Genomic DNA, 20,227 nt, shown 5'->3' with positions numbered 1-20,227 from the left:
TTTGTACTTTCCCTTTTGGATTTGAAGAAAATGGAATAAATTTATTCTTCACTTGCATATAATTCATCCAGAACAGAAAGAGGGGTTTTTTTTCTTTTCTCTCGACACTCTATTTGTACAACAAAATCAACCAAAGTCTTTTTGAATTCCTGCCATTTCTTGTGTTGGAATATCGATTTGTACCTTCTTCTCTTATTATTGTATTATACCTACTTATAAGAGAGCTTTTCAAGGTACAAAATGGCTGTAAACAATGAGGTCAACAACGCTGCTTCTGGTAAGCCACCCCAAGCACTTTATAGAACTCGAAAAGCACCTCGGAAATGCATATGTGCTCAAGTTTTACTTCCAATTGGTCTTGCCATTTCAATGTATGCCCTATTATGAGTCATCTGCTAACATTCAATGTCTCTAGAAACCCCTACCGATGTTTCAAGCAGCTCGCAAAAGCTTGCCACGGAAGAGACTGCCTTAACTAATGGTGCTGACCATGAAGAAGAAGATGGTGGGGAAGCGGGCGGTGAAGGTAGGATCAGTTGGCAGTTTAAAGACTTATCCAGATTTTATGCTAATGCGAGAACACAGTCTTTCAATTGACTGTGGTGCTTCCCCGCGAGCCCCATAAAATTCAGATCATCGTGAGTGCAGCCCCCTCATAACATTTGCAGATCCAATGCTCAGACAGCTAGGTCTCTTCTCAAGAAGCTATACACGATGTTCGACAGTCAATAATCGAGCTGCCCGGAACCTTCCAGTACTCGTGTTTCCATCTCGAGCACAAGGGAGAGAGAATAAACGACTTCGTTCAGATATCAGAGGTCCCTGGCTTAACAGCGGACTCAGAAATACACTTGGTCGAGGACCCGTATACGGAGAAGGAGGCAAGAATACATATTATTAGAGTACGGGAGCTCATTGGTGCTGCCGGGGATCGTACCGATACCTTGAATGGTATTATCTCAGGAGCTTCGTTGCTTGATTCGGTTACATCAAAGGAATCTAGTCAAAATGGCACGAGTACAGCTCCGTCACATCCAATGGTTGGATTTGACTTCCAAGGTTCCGGCAATCTCTCGACCCTTCTACCAAGAGCACAAGAGCCAGGGCCAAAAACTGTCAAGTCAATTTCAGTCTCTCCTTGGAACCCCCCACCTTACCATCTTAGACAGAAGGGACACCTGCTCTATCTACAGGTCACTACAAACGAGGGGGAGCAGTTCCAGATCACATCTCACGTATCTGGCTTCTACGTGAACAAATCCTCAACGGGCAAATTTGACCCATCGCCAAAATCTGCGCCAAAAGCCCATTCCGCGCACTCACTTTTAGCACTCCTCAGTGATTTGTCTCCATCATTTGAGGAATCCTTCAAGGGCCTTCAGGAATATAACAACGCCAAGGAACCTTTGGCCACATTCCAAATCACAAATGCAACTCCCTCAAACCCTTGGATTGTGCCATCAGCAACCGCTCCCCTTGTTGCGCATCAAGCTGATATCACCCGCACCCAGGAAAATTATCTAATTGCTGGTATTGAGAACAGCGAAACTTTGCGAGATTGGAATGAAGAATTCCAGTCTACTAGGGAACTGCCAAAAGACACTGTTCAGGATCGTGTATTCCGGGAACGATTGACTTCCAAGTTATTCGCCGATTACAACGATGCCGCAGCTCGTGGTGCGATTCTAGTCGCTAGAGGTGAAATAGCCCCTCTTAACCCAACTGAAGGCAAAGATGCTCAAATTTTCGTATACAACAACGTTTTCTTTTCCTTTGGAGCCGACGGTGTGGGTACTTTTGCCTCGGAGGGTGGTGACGAGGCCGCTAGAGCAGCAGTAGGCAAGGATGTTATGGGAGTCCGCATGGTCAACCAATTGGATATCGACGGCTTGTTTACACCAGGAACCGTAGTTGTTGACTATCTTGGAAAGCGTATTGTTGGACAAAGTATTGTGCCAGGAATATTCAAACAACGCGACCCAGGCGAGAACCAAATCGATTATGGTGCAGTAGATGGTAAGGATATTGTCGCATCGGATGAGAAGTTTGTGTCTGTTTTCGAGAAGCTTTCCAAAGCCTTGAAAGTCAAAAAGCATGCAGTTTGGGACAAAGATGCAAAGCGTCATGATCTTGAAGGCAGTATCGAAACTAAGGGTCTTTTGGGTACTGACGGAAGAAAGTATGTTCTTGATTTGTACAGAGTTACCCCATTGGATATTACTTGGATGGAGGAAGTTGGTACCGCACTTGACAGCCCCAAGGAGGCTGATGCAGCGAGTGAATCCGCATATCCACATCGCATGACAGTTATTCGACCCGAATTAGTCGAAGCTTACTGGAAGGTCAAGATGCGCGAATGGGTGAACGGCGAATTGGAACGTAAGCGCCAGGCTCAGAAAGCCGTTGAGCCTGCTGCCGAAGGAAAGGAAATCGAAGCTGCAACTGAGGCATCGGAGCCAGCTAAAAGCGAGGAACCAACCGAGAATGGCGAATTGGCCAAGAAAAGCGAATCAGATGAGGCTGCAGAACCCAGCAAGCCTGATCAAGAAAGAATCGACATTGGCGATTTCAAGTTTGCATTAAACCCAGATGCTTTCAGTGGACAGCAGCCACAAACTGATGAAGAGAAGACCGAATTTGCCGAGGATGAACAACAAGTTCGATTAGTTTGTGAATTCCTGCGCAAGACAGTGTTACCTGAACTTGTGAAGGATCTCAAGGAAGGCGATGTTGGTTTCCCTATGGATGGACAGTCTTTGAGCAGGCTCCTTCATAAGCGCGGTATCAATCTCAGATACCTCGGTCAAGTTGCTACTCTTGCGGATGGCAAGAGACTTGAATCTCTACGAATTCTGGCGGTTCAAGAGATGGTGTCAAGAGCATTCAAGCATGTTGCTGGCAATTATCTTCGTTACCTCCCTATTCCTTTGACGAGCTCATGTATTGCCCATCTGCTCAATTGCTTGCTCGGCACAGATTTGAACGCAGCTCCAAAACCAGATGTGGATGAGGCCATAGCTGCGCTTTATCCAGAGGCAGATTTGAAATTCAAGGAGGTTACCCCAGAGAGTCTTAAACAAGAGATTGAAGGTCAAGTTCTTCGTCGCTTCCGCTACACCCTAGACTCTACATGGACTGCAGGTATCAAGCATTTGCAACTTCTTCGCGAAGTTTCCTTGAAGCTTGGTATTCAATTGGAGATGAAGCCTTATCATTTCACAAAGCAATCACAGACTGAATCAGCAGCAGCTCCACCGGCAACTAATGGTGAGGCCACAAAGGAAGCGGCCCCCACTGGAAAGAGCACCAACGGCAAGAAGAAGAAGAAGAATGCCCGTGAAGCCTCTCCTGCTGCTGTTGTATCTGCAAATGCCGCATCGCCTGTCACCTTCAACCCAGATGATATCCTTAACACTGTCCCAGTCATCAAAGAAGCGTCTCCAAGAAGCTCCCTTGCAGAAGAAGCTTTGGAAGCTGGTCGTATTTCTCTTCTACAAGACCAAAAGAAGTTGGGTCAAGAATTACTCTTGGAATCTTTGTCATTACACGAGCAGATCTATGGTATCCTGCACCCTGAAGTGGCGAGAGTATATAACTCCTTGTCGATGCTCTATTATCAACTCGACGAGAAGGAGGCTGCTATGGAACTCGCCCGCAAGGCTGTCATAGTTTCCGAGAGAACATTAGGTGTTGACAATGCTGAGACACTTTTGAACTATCTCAATCTTGGACTCATTGCACACGCAAGTGGAGAGACCAAGTTGGCTTTGACATACATCAAGCACGCTTTGGATTTGTGGAAGGTCGTCTATGGTCCAAATCATCCTGACTCTATCACAACAATCAACAACGCTGCAGTCATGCTGCAACACTTGAAGGAGTATCACGATTCTCGCACATGGTTTGAAGCATCCCTCAAGATTTGTGAAGAGGTTTACGGAAAGCATTCTATTAATGCTGCAACTTTACTCTTCCAATTGGCTCAAGCTTTGGCATTGGACCAAGACTCCAAGTCCGCCGTCAATCGTATGCGCGAGTCTTACAACATCTTCCTTACCGAGTTAGGTGCAGAAGATAAGAACACCAAGGAAGCTGAGAAATGGCTTGAACAGCTTACTCAAAATGCTGTGTCGATTGCCAAGCACGCAAAGGATGTCCAAGCCCGCAGAAACAGAGGAATTCGAGTCTCTCCCCGCGTCACTCTTGGACAGACTCAAGTCCAACCCCAAATTGGCCAGACTGTTGAGGCTGCTGCTGGTCGAGACACTCCTAGGGGACTCGATTCGCGAAGCATCGATGAGCTTCTCAAATTCATTGAAGGAAGCGACCAAAGCAACCAAAATAAGAAACGACCTGGACGAAGCAACCCAAAACGACGAGGAGGTGCTGCAGCCACCGCCGGTAAATAAGGCATAGGGTCGGAGTATAAAATCTGCAATTTAGCATTGGGCGGCGTAAAAGTTATCAAAATTCATTTCTGCAAGCAATGTATCAACAATCCGTTTTCATTTACCTCTTTCACACACTCGGGAGTGGAATTGGCTGGTTAGCATTTACGTGTCTATGTTTTACGACCCGTTTTGATGTATAAACTGAATAGCCCATGGGATATTAGGGGTAATGGGCAGTTGTACATTCATGTATCATGATTTAAGACGCATTACGGAACCAAAAAAAGACATCTTCTCTCCTTCATTATATAGACGCTGACGTTCGAATGCTTTTCTTAGCATGTGGTGATTCTTGACACCGGTGTGTACTATACATCATCCATCAGATGTGCCAATGGATGATTCATACGTTACTTACATGACAATACTATTGAGCCAAACTTGCTGTTGTAGACTTCGTGCACTTTATGACATGTCCATAGATAGACACCTCGTAGTAACTGATGATTGAGTTGCTGGCTTGATTCAGAAAATGATCTTGTGATGGAAAGCAGGGAAGTGAGGTTCCGATAGTCATCGGCTAAACCAAAAACCGTCACCGCCCGAGTTCTCCTTCCTTAAGCTCCAGCCTTCAACCTAGCTCCTAATCGTGCCCCAATAGATACGAGACAAAGAGTAATCAACCTCACCACGGATTATACAAATACAAGTATATCGGATTCTGATCTTTATTTATTTCACTGCATTGCAACATAAGAACAACAGATCGGTGCATGCCAATTTACGATTAGTTGTGGTTTTGTTAGACTATATGGTTCCTTGACCTAGATACACCTACGCCTCCGCCGGTCTGTCCATCACATATCGTCAAGATGGCGATCAGCCCCAAAATACTCATACCGTTCCTGGTAGCCATGATGCTGGTTACGGGAGTCTGCAATACACTTCTCACAAAATATCAAGTCAGTATACGCTTCGAGTCTGTTTCTGTTATCTGCTAACCATAAGCCAGGACAATGTTTGCGTCCGGAATTGCGACAATCCCGATCCCAAGAAACGAGCGTTATTCGAACAGCCGGTCATACAAACGGCTCAAATGTTCATTGGAGAAATGGGCTGCTGGCTATTTGTTGGCGCACTTTCTCTTTATCGCCGCTATGTCGCAAAGAACCTAAAGCCTGAAGAGAATGGTTATGAAGCAGTTGATACAAATGAAGGAGAGGCCGCAGATAACGATGGGGCGAGCATCTTAACAACTTCGACTGCAAAGGCGATGGATTTGGACGAAAACAGGTTACCATTGGTGGGATGGAGAGTGCTATTGTTAGCATTGCCGGCTATCTGTGATATCTGTGGAACAACTTTGAGTGAGTAGTCTACGCTCCGGACATTTGATCAATCAGCATTTGCATCCACAAGGCACATTTACCATACTGTTACTAACAGCACTTCTTAGTGAACGTCGGTCTCTTGTTTGTAGTCCCCTCAATTTACCAAATGACTCGAGGAGCTTTGGTGCTCTTTGTTGGAGTTTTCAGTGTACTCTTTTTGAAAAGAAGGCTTCACTTATTTCAGTGGTTTGCTTTGGTGACCGTTGTCCTTGGAGTCGCTGTTGTTGGTCTGGCTGGAGCTCTCTACCAGGATGACAAAGCTGCGCCGTCTTCAACAGCGCTTGTACACGACGCACTAAAGCTAGCCGCAAGAGAAGCCAGAACTCCAGAAGCCCTACGCGCTATTATTGGCGTGTTTTTAATTGCGGGCGCTCAAATATTTACTGCTTCTCAATTTGTTTTGGAGGAATACATTCTGGAAAATTATGCTCTGGAACCTCTCAAAGTTGTAGGCTGGGAGGGTCTTTTCGGGTTTGGGGTTACGATTTTTGGTATGATCGTACTCCATCTTGCAGTCGGTAGAACCACAGCGGGAAGATATGGATACTTCGATCTTGTTGAAGGATGGAGACAAATCACACACTACAAAGCCATTGGAGTCTCAAGTGTGCTTATCATGATTAGCATCGGGTAATTCTCCTCAATTTCTACTTATCTCTTCTGTTTCGCTAACCTGTATAGTGGATTCAACTTCTTTGGACTTTCTGTAACCAGAACAGTCAGTGCCACATCTAGATCCACCATTGACACTTGTCGTACACTCTTTATTTGGATTGTATCACTATTTCTGGGATGGGAAACTTTCAAGTGGTTGCAAGTTCTTGGCTTCGTGTTACTCGTGTACGGAACTTTCTTGTTCAACGACCTTGTCCGACCTCCTTTGAAGTCTTGCATCGTTCGTGATGTGGATGAGCTCTTGCCGTAAGTTCAATTGAATCTCTCATACCCGTCGTTAGATCTTGTCTGGAATTCCTCTTCTTTGTCACGTGTTGTTGCAACTCTAATTGGTACCCGTGAATGTTTTTCTGTATGGGTAATTGCTGATTCGCGGATTTAGAGAAGAACCTATTGAACATATGTAAATGCTTTTAGGAGCCGCACGGGGAGCTGTGTACAGTAGGAGCCTTATTCGGAGAGAACAGCATATGGGAGAGAACTAAGAGAATAGTAAGGGATCAAGTAAGGGATAGAATCGATATTGATAAATTGCAATGGGAAGTATGCGCGCATCTTGGTTGGTATCGGATAATGACGATTTGGGTTGGAGCATTGGTTGGAGGCGCAAATGGCGTTCAGGGTTCATATGCATGTAAGCTTGTATGTAAGCCTCAAATTTGTAAAAAATTTAAACCCCAAAAAATTGTTGAACACTGGATAGATAATCTATCTGCACGAGAGATTGGGATTGGAACGTGACAATGACTACAAAAATCTATCCATGCCGTTACCTTGAGGCATATTTTCGGATGCAGTGGGCTGGATCAGGTGAGCCGCGGGCATCGCCTCAATCTCACGGTTATATGTACTGTAACTTTCTTCGCTCTAAGAGGCTCGCGTACTATTTATTACTATCCCACTTCTTATTTGTGTGGTGCGATGGAATGGTTGGGGTTGGGGTTGGGGTTTGTTCTACCTAGGTTTACTTAGGAAGGAGGAAAGAGGAAGGAGGGGAGTTTGTGCTGGAAGATGGAAATCAGTTGATTACCTAGGTAGTGTTTGAGTTTAATTTGATTTTGATTTTGATTTTGATTTGGGAGAGGTAGGGAGATAATGGATGGCGTGCGATGGGATGGGATGGGCCATGGTGTATCGTGTGTGTGGTACGTGGTATGATGGTTAAGGGGAGTTGGCTTATAGTAGATAGGGAGGACCTAGGTAGATGGATTGGGTTTGTTTGTTGAGTTGGCTACTTTGAAAGTTGCTGCAGTATCATGTATCGATCTAATCTGGAATGAATATTATACACACACACACACACACACACACACATACATGTCTACATACACATCTGGATCCAAGGCAGAAAGAATGAAAGAGCGGACGAAAGCAAAAGCAGAAAAGCAATCGGCAGATGGACCGAATGCTTACGGTTGTGATGACCCGTCTTGTGAGGGCAAGGGATTGGCTTGTCCGACGTTGCTCTCGAGTTATCCGAAGCTGCAGATTCATGGGTTGGGCTGGCGTTGATTGGATTGGGGGATGGGCGGTGCGTGCGTGCGGCTCATGGTGGTGCACTGTGAGGGATGGGTGGGAGGGTGCTGGTTTTAGCCGCATGCTGGGTGTGGGTGTGGGTGTGGGTGGGTATGGGTATGGGTGGTTTGGATGTATGCTATTGATTGATTTGAGTGTACTTGAGCTTGTTGCAGGTCGGTAGGTGAAAGAGTGGGAGAGAAGGGAAGGGGTGTTTTTGTATTTTGTGTGGATGGATGGATGGCTGGATGGACGGATGGAAGTTTAGAAGTTTGAGGATGAATAAGTTGGATTAGATTGGATTGGGGGATTGGATGAATGGTTGAGGGGTTGAGGTTGGGGTGCGGGGTTGGGTGATAGGTTATATATGTCATATGTTATATGTTATACCTCATACATTCTTGTTTGTGTGGTATTTACCTCAAGGGGTGAGACTGGAGGGGTCGGATGGCTTCGCAATTGTCAAGTGAGATTACGGTAGAGGAGTGGAAGTTTCATCGACTAGAAGCTTTATGCTGAGGCGAGAGAACGGTTTCTAAACGGTGAGCATTCAACACGGATGAATAGATGGGAGATGAGAATGTGGGAGAGGGAGAGGGATGGATAGCATGGGATTATGAGTAGTTTCGAAATTCAATGTAACGGTGAATCACATTAATTTCCATTCGTCTTCATGTTCGTTCGTCTTGGTATCACGGTTGATGCTGCATGTATGTATGTATGTGCTTATTACTCGCCAGGCTAGATATTTCTGAAGTTTGACCCAAGTTAACCTTGACAGAATGAAGCATTTTCATTTGTGACTAGCCCCCCCCTGGTGCCAAAAACCAAGACAAGTACAGCCTCAATTCTCGAACTTAGCAAGAGCCGTCAATCCCTAGTTGCAGTTTTCTAATCTAATTGGGCAAGTCTTTCCACGCAGGAAATTTCAAGTCTGCTTGGCCATGTACTACTCTGCTCGCACTCATTGCCCACTTGCGAATCTAGTTCGAGGAGAGGGGGCAGGGAGGGCAGAGAGGGCAGAGAGGGCAAAAAGATAGACCCTGCCATCAATGACCGTTTTATCTTTCTTCTTTTCTTTTTCCCTCGTCTCTTCTCGGCAAACGAACACTACGATGCGGCGCTCTTCAGCGGCGCAAACCATAATGCTACCCTACCCACCTATGAGGATAAGCCACACATACACCACGCCTACTTGAGTGAGGTACATGAGCATGATATTAACATTGCGATGTATTCAGAGTAGCATGTATGTATTGACTAATATACTCGGCCAGACTTCCGAGGCATACGACATGTGCTCTAGATCCCCCCCAAGTCCATGGGGTGCTCTAGTGACGGCCATCCCGAACAACCTTACATAGGTTACGGAGGAGACACGGAAGAATACTGATTGATATATGGCTATCTATCTGAACGGGACCATTGCCCTATACAAGTGTCGATCTCTTGTCGAGTTCCACCTGGATATTGGAAACCATTGGTTAATCATCTACCGGCTCGCCCTGCCTTCTTTGCGATGTAGGGGTACAGAGAATGCGAAAGCTTTCATAAATAGATGCCGAGTTCTTTGGATCAAATTAGATTACATGAGGAGGTACTTGACGATTCACGTGCCAATGCTTCTTGTCCTATTGCCGTCGCTCTACGCTCCTTTCTAATCATATCTCCTCGAGTCGAACATGTTGTCCTGGCGTGTGTATACATGGGTCGAGCGAAAGATACTCCGCATTTCGAACCTTTCCATGGATCGTCTCTTGCTGGCCGCAGATATGGTTTGATAGATTTGACAGCTACCACACTACCACACTACCACCTGCTACACTACCACTCTACCTAGGTACACTATGCGTATTCCAAAACAACCCCAGAGAAATCTGAAATCTGAAATTAGAAACTGCTCGACCGCTTTGCCGGTCAGTACGCCAGAGGATGCCCGAGTAGCATATGTATAGATGTAGGTATGCAGGCAGGGCAGTGACAATGTACGTACGCAGCACTTACAAAAAAGCTGTGTCGTACTACTACTAATCTGCTCTGTTTCTTCATGCTGGATAAGAAAGCACCTGCTCAAGGTATATTCGGACCCAGATCCATATCTATTCCAATTCACCCACCCACCCACTCAGATACACAAACCCACCCACGGCCAGATAAAAGATAAAAAAAACCAAACCCAAAAAATCCAGATTCCCCCCTCATTTGTTTCCTGGGGAAGGAAGGAGTTCACCGCACCGCTACTCTCACATTTGTCTATACACTTGTCTCTCTTGCCGTCTAATGCTGTCTTGCCTTGTCTAGTCTGCTTTTGATATTTGACGTTTGACATTTGACATCTAGCAAGCCATTCTCGTAGACTTCCCTTTTTCCATCGTGTTCTACACACACACACACACACACACACACACACACACCTACACTCTTGACAAATTTTCATGTTAGAACGTGCTCGTATTATGCAATTTTTACCAAAATAGTGCAAATTGGACGTTAAAGCGTTAAAGAGGGGATTCTGGGGCTCCAGATTTGCGCTAATTCTACGGTCGTCTGAAGTAATCAACGAACTTGGCTGGTGGCTCATGGGCAGATCTACCGGACCTTCTATACAGATCTCACACGCACGCTTCACTTTATTCTTCCCTCAACCATATACATACTATTTTGCCCATATTTTATACTCTAATTTCCTTTTGCCTCTTTTATAATTTCACTGTGTATATTTTATTATCTGCCCGAGGTCAGCAAGATCATTAATCGGCTGCGCGTTTCCGGGAAGGTACGATTAGAAGCTCGCGCAATATAATCGCAGCCCTGGAAGTCAAATTATCCTTTGCAAGAACGAGCCCACCAGTCCTATAAACGATTCGAGCCTCGGCCCTCACTTCCTGCGAATCCGTCATTCCATTCGCTACTCGGATTGTTCATGCAATCCTATTTGCATGGTCTAGCTAGAACCTCTACTGCGCTCGAGTCAATCTGCACCTGCATGCCTTGTATGCTATGAATCTCTGCCTGGCAGTTCAATGTATGCGATACGTTTAGTGGCTCAATGGAACTATGACCGAGATCGCAGATACCTACTTTGATCCCGATGACGTCGGTCCGCGCGACAGTCCTATATTAAAAGCGATGCACATTAATATCAGACCCTCTCCTCCCCCAGAGGTTCATCCGCCTCCTCCCATCAGTCCCGAAGCCGGTCCGGACGGACGCAGAGGTGAGAAATGGCCTAAGAGTCGCGCTTGTCAAGCTGATGCTGTACTTGTGGGTTTGATGGGGGGAGGGAAACGTCCTGACATTGCGCGGTATGCTGGAAATGAGGCGTTGCCCTCGGATGAGGGTGAGGGAGACGAAAGTCCCATCAGAGGCACGGCGGTGGAAATCCCGGGACGTGATATTCCTCCTGGAACAGCTGATCTTGATATTGCCCAGAAGGCAGTTGATATGATAAAGCGCACATTTCCGGAGTCTCGAAATAATTCGCTGGGTGCCGCTGGGGAGGCTCTTGAAGCTAATAAGGTGCCCGCAAATGGGAATGCCAACACAAATTCACAAGCACAGGATGCTATAGATATAGAAAGAGCACGATTACGTTCCATTTCCCATGAATTATATCAAAATGCTACGGTACAAGGAAGTGGCATAGAGGAAACACACTCTACCCCACCTAACGATCCTGGAGGTCTCCCACCTATGCTCCACTCTTCACCTCAATCCGGCTCTACAAATAGCAATGGGTGTCAACATATTAAATTACCATCAATAGCAGAATCATTGAAACAGCTTGTTGAGGAACCACTACCCAATCCCAATGAAGCTTCATACTCCCAATCTCCCGGAAGATCTATCTCACGATTTCCTCCTGGACCCGGAGTAGCATCACCAGGTAACTCTCCAAATGGCCTTCGGAGAGATATTATGTCCCCCTCGGGACCATTATTCAATCAATTTTCGACGAACAATTCGAGGCGACTTTCAACGTCTGAAGGGCGTCCATACGGCATGACGGCGGATTACAGCAGCGGGAGTAATGCGGAAACGCCAAGTACTGATCAATCAGCTTCAACTCCTGCTACTATGGCTATTGATCGTATGAGTATAGATGGGATTACGAATCCACAGATTGGAGGGTATCAGTGCACTTATCCGGGGTGTCTTGCTGCGCCTTTTCAAACTCAGGTACGAACGAGACTATGCTTTTGATGGATTTCTGAATGTTCAAAATAAAGATTTTATATAGAAAAAGGTACTTAAACTCTAAGATGCTAATCTCGTATATAAATAGTATTTATTAAATTCCCATGCAAATGTACATTCTTCCAATCGACCACATTATTGTACGGTAAGAGGATGTTCGAGAGCCGAGGGGGGAAAGGGGTTCAAGAGGAAAAATGAAATGATTAGACATGGTTTGGTTCATGATAGTCCGGGTTATGTGTGTCCTTTTTGTCCGGAAAGAGAACACAAGTATCCAAGGCCGGATAATCTGCAAAGGTATGTTCGAATTTCTCTATTTGGGGTGGTAGGAGGACCTTGGAATGTTGATGGATAACTTGAAAATTCTCATGCTTTTGAAAGAAATGGAAATACCCGGATTTTTTTCTAACTTGCAGCGAAAATAGACATGTAAGAGCACATCACACGGATAAAGATAAAGACGACCCGCTCTTGCGAGGAGTGCTCGCGCAAAGACCGGAAGGTCCTAGTAAAGGCAGAAGACGTAGAGGTGGCAATTAAAAGCCACTTGGCGGAGTGGTGGCAGTTAAGGGAGAAAAGGAGAGCGGAGTCAAAAATCGAAAAAAAATAAAGAGCTTAGCTATCTATCTATATATGGGTCGGATTATTTCTTCACGCATGACAAATTGCATTTGCAAATTCTCTTGCAAAAAGTCATAAAGCGGAGTGGTGTTTCATTAGGGAGGTCTTTTTTTTTTATTGCGTTTGCTCTACTGGGTGAACTTTTACCTAGCAACGACGAACGCGCGCGCATAAACTTTTTATGACTTGATGGTTATGGATTCCGATTTGGATTCGGATTCGAATGGGTTGGGTTGGATGAATGGAGTATAGGAGGCACTTTTTGATACCAGAAATGGATTTAGGGGGTGTTTTTTGTTGTTTTTGTTACTTTTTTTTTCCTTCTTTTTTTCGCCAATGGAATGGAATTGAATGGAATGGAATTGAGCTTTGCTCTTTATTCTTGTTCTTGTTCTTTTCTCTCTCTCTCTCTCTCTCTCTCTCTCGTTTTCTTCTCGCTTCGCGAGATTGGGGAAATTGGATATTGGAAATGGGGGAAGTGGGAGGGGGAGGGGGATATTGGATATGGGGAGTGAGTGAGTGAGTGGGTGGTTGGGTGGTTGGGCGAATGACTGGATGGATGAGTAGGTGGATGGATGAATGGGTGGCTGCTTGGATGCTTGGATAGATGGATTGAGTAGCAGGATTCTTCGGTTTCATGTCTATGTATGCTACATACTACTCACTACCCAGTTTATTCTTAAACTTCAGATTCGTTAAGAGAGCAATTTGAGACTCTAGAAGTGTATGGATGGATGTATTTTGAAGTGTGGATTTCAATCGCTCGTAGGAATAAAAGACAAAAAATTTATTTATTTTACTTTACTCTGTTATTGAAAAAGAAAAGAAAAGAAACATACATATGACCGCCGTCACCCCCATCACCTCTATCCATCCCCCGTTCCCCAAGCCCCAATCTCCACCTTGGAATCACTCAACGCCTCGACAAAAACCTCATCAAAGCCCAATCTCCCGCCCAGCCTCTCCACCACCACCCAGATCCCCCCCATCCGATTCATCTCGCTCGAGATATCAATATCCCTCGTGCGGATCCCCGCCGCCGCATCGCTGAATTCTCCCTCGTTGGACGACGCCAGCAGGATCTTATTAGGACCCTGACCCTTCTCGATACTAACTCTAAGACTCGGTCTCGATATCGTCGGCGGCGGTCGATTTTCCATTCTCGTTTTTGCGACGAATCTAAGACGCGTGAGACGGACGACGGTGATGGGGGCTAGCATTCTATCGATTCCATTTTGGAATACGAGGGTGGGGAGTTTGGCCACGAGTCTCCCCGCCGTTTCGGCGAGGACGGGTCGGATTTCGCATTTGCTCGAGGATTTGACTCGCAGGGTAAAGTTTCCGATTTCACCTGCTTGGAAGGTGGAACAGACGATAGTGTATTTGCCAGCGGCTATGTTGTGTAGTTCTGCCAATGCGCAGCCGCGGCGGTAGTCGCCTGAGCCGCCGACTATGTCGCGAGAATTTATGACGGTGACGCGTTGTCCCGAGGCCCAGATCATGGTTACGTGGACGGCGATGTCTTCTTTGTCTGCTTCGAGGACCAGCATTATATCGGTTGGTTCTGTGACTGTGATGCTGAACTGAGGATTGGAGGGGTAGGATGGGGAGCTGGCGTTACCGCCTGCTGTACGGGCTGTCCAGGAACCGGGGTGAGAGGCGCTGAAGGTGTGACTGTCGGGGGCGGAACAAATGGTGAGGGGAGAGCGGGAGAAGAAGGAGAATGAGAAGGAGTATTTCGGGAGTGGAAGATTTTGTTGCGCAGCTACAACTGTGTAGGAGGTGTTTGCGGGTAGCTCGAATCGTGCGAGAGTTTGGGGGGAGTCGACGTAGGCACCGCGGTGTAGAGCACCATCGCTCAAGTAGACGCGATGACCGGATGCGTCAAAGACGTAAAGACTGATGAAGCCAAGGGACTTGGATACCATGCTTTGTGTACTTGAACCTAGAGCAATATCGTGTTCTTCTGTGATGAAGTGTCGGCTTAGCAATACCCAGACAGTTTCTCCCTTAACAGAATGAACGACATATTGAGGGTTTTGGGTAAATGTTCCGATATTATTAACGTGTGGAATCATCCAGGAGAGATGGTGATCTTGTCTATAACGGAAGAGTCCAGGGTTCCAATTGAGGTACAAGGATTCGTAATTCTGTATCACATCTTCAAATGCCATCCAAAAAGTTCCCGGTTTGGTGGAACTTCTCGAGGTGTCAGACGCTTCCAGTGATTCCCGGAGACCTTCCGTCCAAGTATTATCTCCTGGTGCCTCCTGAACTGGGCTTCGTCTAGGCCCTTTCCAGGCCATACCATCGCACCAAGGATTTTTGACGAGTAATAGCCGTTGAGATCCGCATTCTCTCATATCCAGAACAGCATAGTCATGCTCACCAACCAGGCCCAAGTCAGCCTCCTCTCTTCTGGTTAGCTTACCAGTTCCCAACGTAATCATGACATCGCCGAATTCAAAAGATTTATAAATACGCTTCCACAGCAATTCAGATTGTATTTCGTCACTTTATCGTACCAATTTGATCAGTATAGTTCGGTACCAGGGGAAAGGTATACAATACCTCTGTAAAAATATTTGCTCAGGAATCCATCCAGTCATTATCCATAAATCTGTGCCAGAGTTCGATCCTGGAAAATCATAGCCGCCTCGCACTTTCAGATATGCTTTCTCAATCAATGCAGGCCATAACAACATAGGATTATTTCTATCCACGACATGAAGATTGCGAGCTGAGCTTGAAGCTGGTAGCCGATCGTCTATTGTGACCTTTCTATAACAGCCATTGAATTGAAGGCGGAGTATGTATTTCCCATTTTTGGATGATCTCGGCCTCTGGTTTTTGATGTCATATGGGCGCAAAATGGTATCTAGTACCTATTAGAGTGAGTTAGCAAACTTGAAGTATGGTCAATATGACAGTAAAAAGTGCACATACCTTGCTATGACCTTTCCCAGCACGTGCTGTTCCTGCACAAAGACTGGCTACGACAGAACAATCTGTAGTTATATCCTGAACAAGATCAATGTCTTTAGAGGCATTCATCAAAATATCGGTAGTTTCCACGTCCTTCAACATTTGAGAAGGAACATCATCCCTTTCGTAAGGTCTCTTCCAACCTGCAAATGTTTCAATTTGATCACCAGAAAGCTTTAGGTCTGCAGGGTCTCTATTGGAGTCAGTGAACGGCCTTGGTACTCATCCATTTCATCTACATACGTGTATAATGATGCTTCAAATATCGTGTCATCAGGCTCAGAGGTCCACCGTGGGAAAATAAATCCATGCAATCTTGATCCCTCGAGCAAGATAATTTCTTCATGTTTACTCAAGGTTCGTTCAGATACTGGAGCTTTCAGGAAGATCGAAGCGGGTTTTATAGGCCATGTGGTAGACTTCTTGATTTCTTCCGCTTTCAACATCAATGCCTTGCATTTTCGGTTGATCCTTGCCTTTTCGACACTCCCAAGTCCTTGCTTCGAAACTTCAATATATAATTCAATAGCAGCAATAGCGACTTTTAGAGCTTCCTCCTTAGAGCTGCATTTGTCAATACTCAACTCCGTTTCCTGGCTCCAGTGTCAGAACGACTTATTCCATCACCAGGATTGATGGGTTTTGACGTACAAGAGCTTTGGCTTCCATAATGGCTACAACAGCTCCCGCAGATAAATGTTGCTCCAGATACGAAAATGAGCAGCATATGCATGGGAGGGTTCTCGAACGGGTGATATCAAGCCATACCCCTATGCAAATACTTGTTCGTATGATATATGGCTTTTCAGACTGCTGAGGAAGACTTGGATTCGCTGTAAAGCTGGAGAAAGAAGTGTAGGCAAAGTCGTAAGGGGTTATCTGGTCAATCCGTGTTTATGCTTTGCCTGCTTGTGTAGTTAAACCAACCGCTTGGATTGCCGTCGTTTCCTATCCGTTTCATCAGTGGCAAGAGAGATGAATATCCACGTGATACTCGACATTCATCCCATCAAGGTTGTTTGAGGATACAGTGTGAGAGTGTTCTTGGCATGGGGCAGTGGAAGTGGCACGTGAGCAGAAGTGGAAATTCGGTGACGATGGAATAAAGGGCACGGTCCCATGGCCAATATCCGAGCCGAGGTTTAAGAACGTCACAAACTCCGACCCTCGCGCCGCGCATGAGAGCAATACATAACGACTAACCATGAAGAAGGACGGAATATGATTCATGAATTCTTCAACCCGAATATCATATTTTAGATATTCATAACCTCCTATTTATTTATTTATCTATCTATCTGTATCTGTGATACATACTTGTGTCTTCTATAAATTGGTTAAAACTCAAATAAGACATGAAAAAGACCTTGCACTAAACCCTATTTCTTTACCTAATAATACCCAGACTCAATATCCATTATTGCTTGTTTGTTTGCTGCTCCATGAAATTTTAAAATCCAATCTACTATATTCCTCCTACTCAAGAATCCAAAGTCGGTCCAGTATATTCTACAAATCCAATATGACAGGACAATCAAAAGAAGCCGTCATCCCGCCTTGGGGTTTGGCAGTTGCTGGAGCTACAGGAGCTGTCATTGCAAATGCTATGGTATATCCCCTGGATATGTAAGTTTTGATCCCTGTTTGCGTGCGCATTCGCAAGGCGGTATGTAATCGTTTGCTTGTATTCTACGACTCTGTTGGTATGTCGTGGCTAATCTCGCAATTCTACCAGAGTAAAAACTCGCCTGCAAGTCCAGGTCAAACGCAAGCCGACCGATGTAGCACCAACGGGTGAAGATGCAGTCCACTATACGTCAACTTGGGATGCGATTTCTAAGATTGTAGCCGATGATGGAGTTGCTGGGCTCTATGCTGGTATCAATGGCGCCTTAATCGGTGTAGCCTCGACCAACTTTGCCTACTTCTACTGGTATTCAGTCGTTCGAACCTTATATCTCTCTTCTCAGAAAGTCCCCATGCCTCCAAGCACTGCAATCGAATTGTCTTTGGGAGCCGTGGCAGGAGCTGTTGCCCAGGTCTTTACTATTCCTGTTGCAGTAGTTACCACTCGTCAACAAACACAAAAAAAGGGTGAAAGGAAAGGAATGCTAGATACAGCTCGGGATGTAATCCACAGCGAGGATGGTTGGACTGGCCTTTGGAGAGGTCTCAAGGCCAGCTTAGTACTTGTTGTTAACCCTGCCATTACATATGGCGCGTATCAAAGATTGAGAGAGGTTGTTTTCCCGGGCAAGACAAACCTCAAACCGTGGGAAGCATTTGGTAAGTTTGTAAATCCAATTGGACTTTCGGAATCTAATTGAAATGATAGTATTGGGAGCAATGTCCAAATCCCTTGCGACCATTGTAACCCAGCCTTTGATTGTTGCAAAGGTTGGACTTCAATCAAAACCACCACCTTCAAGAGAGGGCAAACCTTTCAAAAGTTTTATTGAAGTAATGCAATTCATCATTCATAATGAGGGATTGATGGGCCTCTTCAAGGGAATTGGTCCACAGATCACCAAGGGACTCATTGTTCAAGGTCTCCTAATGATGACGAAAGAAAGGTAAAACTCGACCCATACAATTTAACCCAAATGAGATGTAATTAAGCTAATACGTATGTAGAATGGAATTACTCTTCATTCTTCTCTTCCGATATCTTCGAAAGATTAGATCAGAGCAATTGCAAAAGGCCGCAGATCTTGCAGCGTCGAAAGCTAAGCAAGTTTTACCAGTCATTGCCAAGTAATAAACAAATTCGAGTATTGAGCGAGTAATGGTAAGAATGAGGACATTGAAATTTCTTTTTGTTTTTGGGTAGTAGAGCATTGTAAGTTTGGCTAGGTTTAGCTGGAGTAGACGTGATAGAGTTTGTACTGTACATATATTTGATTGAAAACACATTATTGAACGAAACGTATGAAATTTTTGACCATGGGCCATGAAGATACGAAATCACATGAGAAACCTCCAATATAAAGGAAACGGAATGAATATCTAGGAGCTCAAGTTGCGTCTAGACTTCGATGCAAAAGGGCGGGTGGAATCCCAGCGGGGGAAGCTAGTCAAAGACACGTGATTAAATCGAAATTTAGGCGAGCAACCGCCGCACCAAGATCATTTTGGAGGAAAATTAATTCCCTCTTCTACGATACGAAATCGACCACCACAACAAACCAACAGACTGCTAATTAACAACAGTCGCAATGGCGAGTATGTTAAGATCCCAATATATGGCAGTCTCACAGTTCATTGTACTGATTTCGCCCTCTTTTAGAATCCAAGAACTCGTCCCAACACAACCAGTCGAAGAAGGCTCACCGTAACGGGTACGATCCCCTACATATTATCGCGATCAATAACCGCAAATTCCGTCTACTTCAATTAATAACCGGTTTTGGATGAATGGGGGCTAATTTTACATCGACGCGCAGTATCAAGAAGCCAAAGACCTCCAGATACCCATCCCTCAAGGGTACCGACCCCAAGTTCAGAAGAAACCACAGACATGCTCTCCACGGCACAATGAAGGCTTTGGTTCGTCCTCCTTCCGATCATCAGTTTCCGCCGCATTCGAATACTGACTATCATTACAGAAGGAGTTGAAGGAGGGCAAGCGTGAGACCGCATAAATTTGATAATATCTTATTTTATGGGACTTGGTTGTGGGCAGTAGTTGCATTCCGATATTTTGCTCTACAGGGAAGTGGAAGCAAGCCGACGACATAAACCTGGATTAGACACTGGGGGCGATAGTTCTATCCTTTGAATCAACACAAGCTACACCATCCGACGTACCTCAAACTTCAACTTGTGAGGTCAAGTGAAAATTGGCCTTTTTTTCCCAATGACTCCCTCCCTCCCCTTTGCCCTATTCCCTTTCCACTCCAAATTCGTTCCCTCTATGAACAATCATCAACACAGGCATTTGTGTGTACAGCTTTTAGAGCCATTTCAATGCTCTCTAGCTGAAAGGATATTTTCTTTTCGTGCCAAGATCAAACACCAGATCCCTTCATTACCAAACACTTTTTCTCAATACTCTATGAGGCAATGGTGCATGACGAAGGGGTTACAAATTAAATCGTGGATATCAAATGTCAAGTCAGTACTTAGGATGACTTCATTTATGAGATCGAATTCAACATGTATTGGATGCTCTTTGGGACTCAGGGGGTAACGTGGTAGCCATAGGCAGGTATTTGTATTTTGCCTCAGTGATAGGACTTGATAGCCAATATAATTCCATTCTTTTTCCTTCAGTCAAGATGCAAAATTGTCCCGGATAATGGTAATCCAGGCGGATGTATGAAATGTGAAGTGAATGTAGTAGGTGCAAGTGAATACGACTGCTTACCTACCTAGGTAATGAAGGAAGCTCGAGATGGAGATGGAGATGGAGATGGCTTCATTTCTTATTATGACCTGGGCGTTGTGTTGAAA

At 45.2% G+C, this 20,227-nt stretch overlaps 7 protein-coding genes across 7 annotated transcripts; 6 read left to right on the top strand and 1 right to left on the bottom strand.

The window, feature by feature from the left end:
- Positions 1-54: 54 nt before the first annotated feature.
- Positions 55-4,944, top strand: Bcclu1. Its single transcript, XM_001549962.2, has 4 exons — positions 55-277; positions 416-526; positions 586-638; positions 690-4,944. Exons 1-4 carry the CDS (start codon positions 241-243, stop codon positions 4,407-4,409), a joined length of 3,921 nt encoding a protein of 1,306 aa, XP_001550012.2. The 5' UTR covers positions 55-240; the 3' UTR covers positions 4,410-4,944.
- A 68-nt stretch (positions 4,945-5,012) lies between these two features.
- On the top strand, positions 5,013-7,174 carry BCIN_10g03620 (hypothetical protein). Its single transcript, XM_024695576.1, has 5 exons — positions 5,013-5,353; positions 5,404-5,758; positions 5,848-6,412; positions 6,464-6,703; positions 6,840-7,174. The coding sequence occupies exons 1-5, from the start codon at positions 5,264-5,266 to the stop codon at positions 6,862-6,864; spliced, it is 1,275 nt and encodes a 424-aa protein (XP_024551370.1). The 5' UTR covers positions 5,013-5,263; the 3' UTR covers positions 6,865-7,174.
- Positions 7,175-10,183: 3,009 nt separating this feature from the next.
- BCIN_10g03610 (hypothetical protein) lies at positions 10,184-13,571 on the top strand. The gene is made up of 3 exons (XM_024695575.1): positions 10,184-12,151; positions 12,258-12,466; positions 12,595-13,571. The coding sequence occupies exons 1-3, from the start codon at positions 11,030-11,032 to the stop codon at positions 12,707-12,709; spliced, it is 1,446 nt and encodes a 481-aa protein (XP_024551369.1). The 5' UTR covers positions 10,184-11,029; the 3' UTR covers positions 12,710-13,571.
- On the bottom strand, positions 13,533-16,851 carry BCIN_10g03600 (hypothetical protein). The gene is made up of 5 exons (XM_024695574.1): positions 16,427-16,851; positions 16,019-16,368; positions 15,737-15,968; positions 15,362-15,675; positions 13,533-15,304 (listed from the first exon to the last, which is right to left on the bottom strand). The coding sequence occupies exons 1-5, from the start codon at positions 16,442-16,444 to the stop codon at positions 13,657-13,659; spliced, it is 2,562 nt and encodes an 853-aa protein (XP_024551368.1). The 5' UTR covers positions 16,445-16,851; the 3' UTR covers positions 13,533-13,656.
- A 104-nt stretch (positions 16,852-16,955) lies between these two features.
- Positions 16,956-18,757, top strand: BCIN_10g03590 (hypothetical protein). The gene is made up of 4 exons (XM_001549968.2): positions 16,956-17,401; positions 17,511-18,061; positions 18,111-18,348; positions 18,410-18,757. The coding sequence occupies exons 1-4, from the start codon at positions 17,298-17,300 to the stop codon at positions 18,531-18,533; spliced, it is 1,017 nt and encodes a 338-aa protein (XP_001550018.1). The 5' UTR covers positions 16,956-17,297; the 3' UTR covers positions 18,534-18,757.
- A 7-nt stretch (positions 18,758-18,764) lies between these two features.
- Positions 18,765-19,572, top strand: Bcrpl29. Its single transcript, XM_001549969.2, has 4 exons — positions 18,765-18,997; positions 19,062-19,113; positions 19,219-19,321; positions 19,381-19,572. The coding sequence occupies exons 1-4, from the start codon at positions 18,991-18,993 to the stop codon at positions 19,414-19,416; spliced, it is 198 nt and encodes a 65-aa protein (XP_001550019.1). The 5' UTR covers positions 18,765-18,990; the 3' UTR covers positions 19,417-19,572.
- Positions 19,573-19,597: 25 nt separating this feature from the next.
- Positions 19,598-20,050, top strand: BCIN_10g03570 (hypothetical protein). The gene has a single exon (XM_024695573.1). The coding sequence runs from the start codon at positions 19,632-19,634 to the stop codon at positions 19,962-19,964; it is 333 nt and encodes a 110-aa protein (XP_024551367.1). The 5' UTR covers positions 19,598-19,631; the 3' UTR covers positions 19,965-20,050.
- The last annotated feature ends 177 nt before the right edge of the window (positions 20,051-20,227 follow it).

This window comes from Botrytis cinerea, chromosome 10 (assembly GCF_000143535.2).
Source record: "Botrytis cinerea B05.10 chromosome 10, complete sequence".
NCBI lineage: Eukaryota > Fungi > Ascomycota > Leotiomycetes > Helotiales > Sclerotiniaceae > Botrytis > Botrytis cinerea.
Note: the sequence above shows the minus strand (reverse complement) of the source record. Positions and strands in the feature narration are given on the sequence as shown.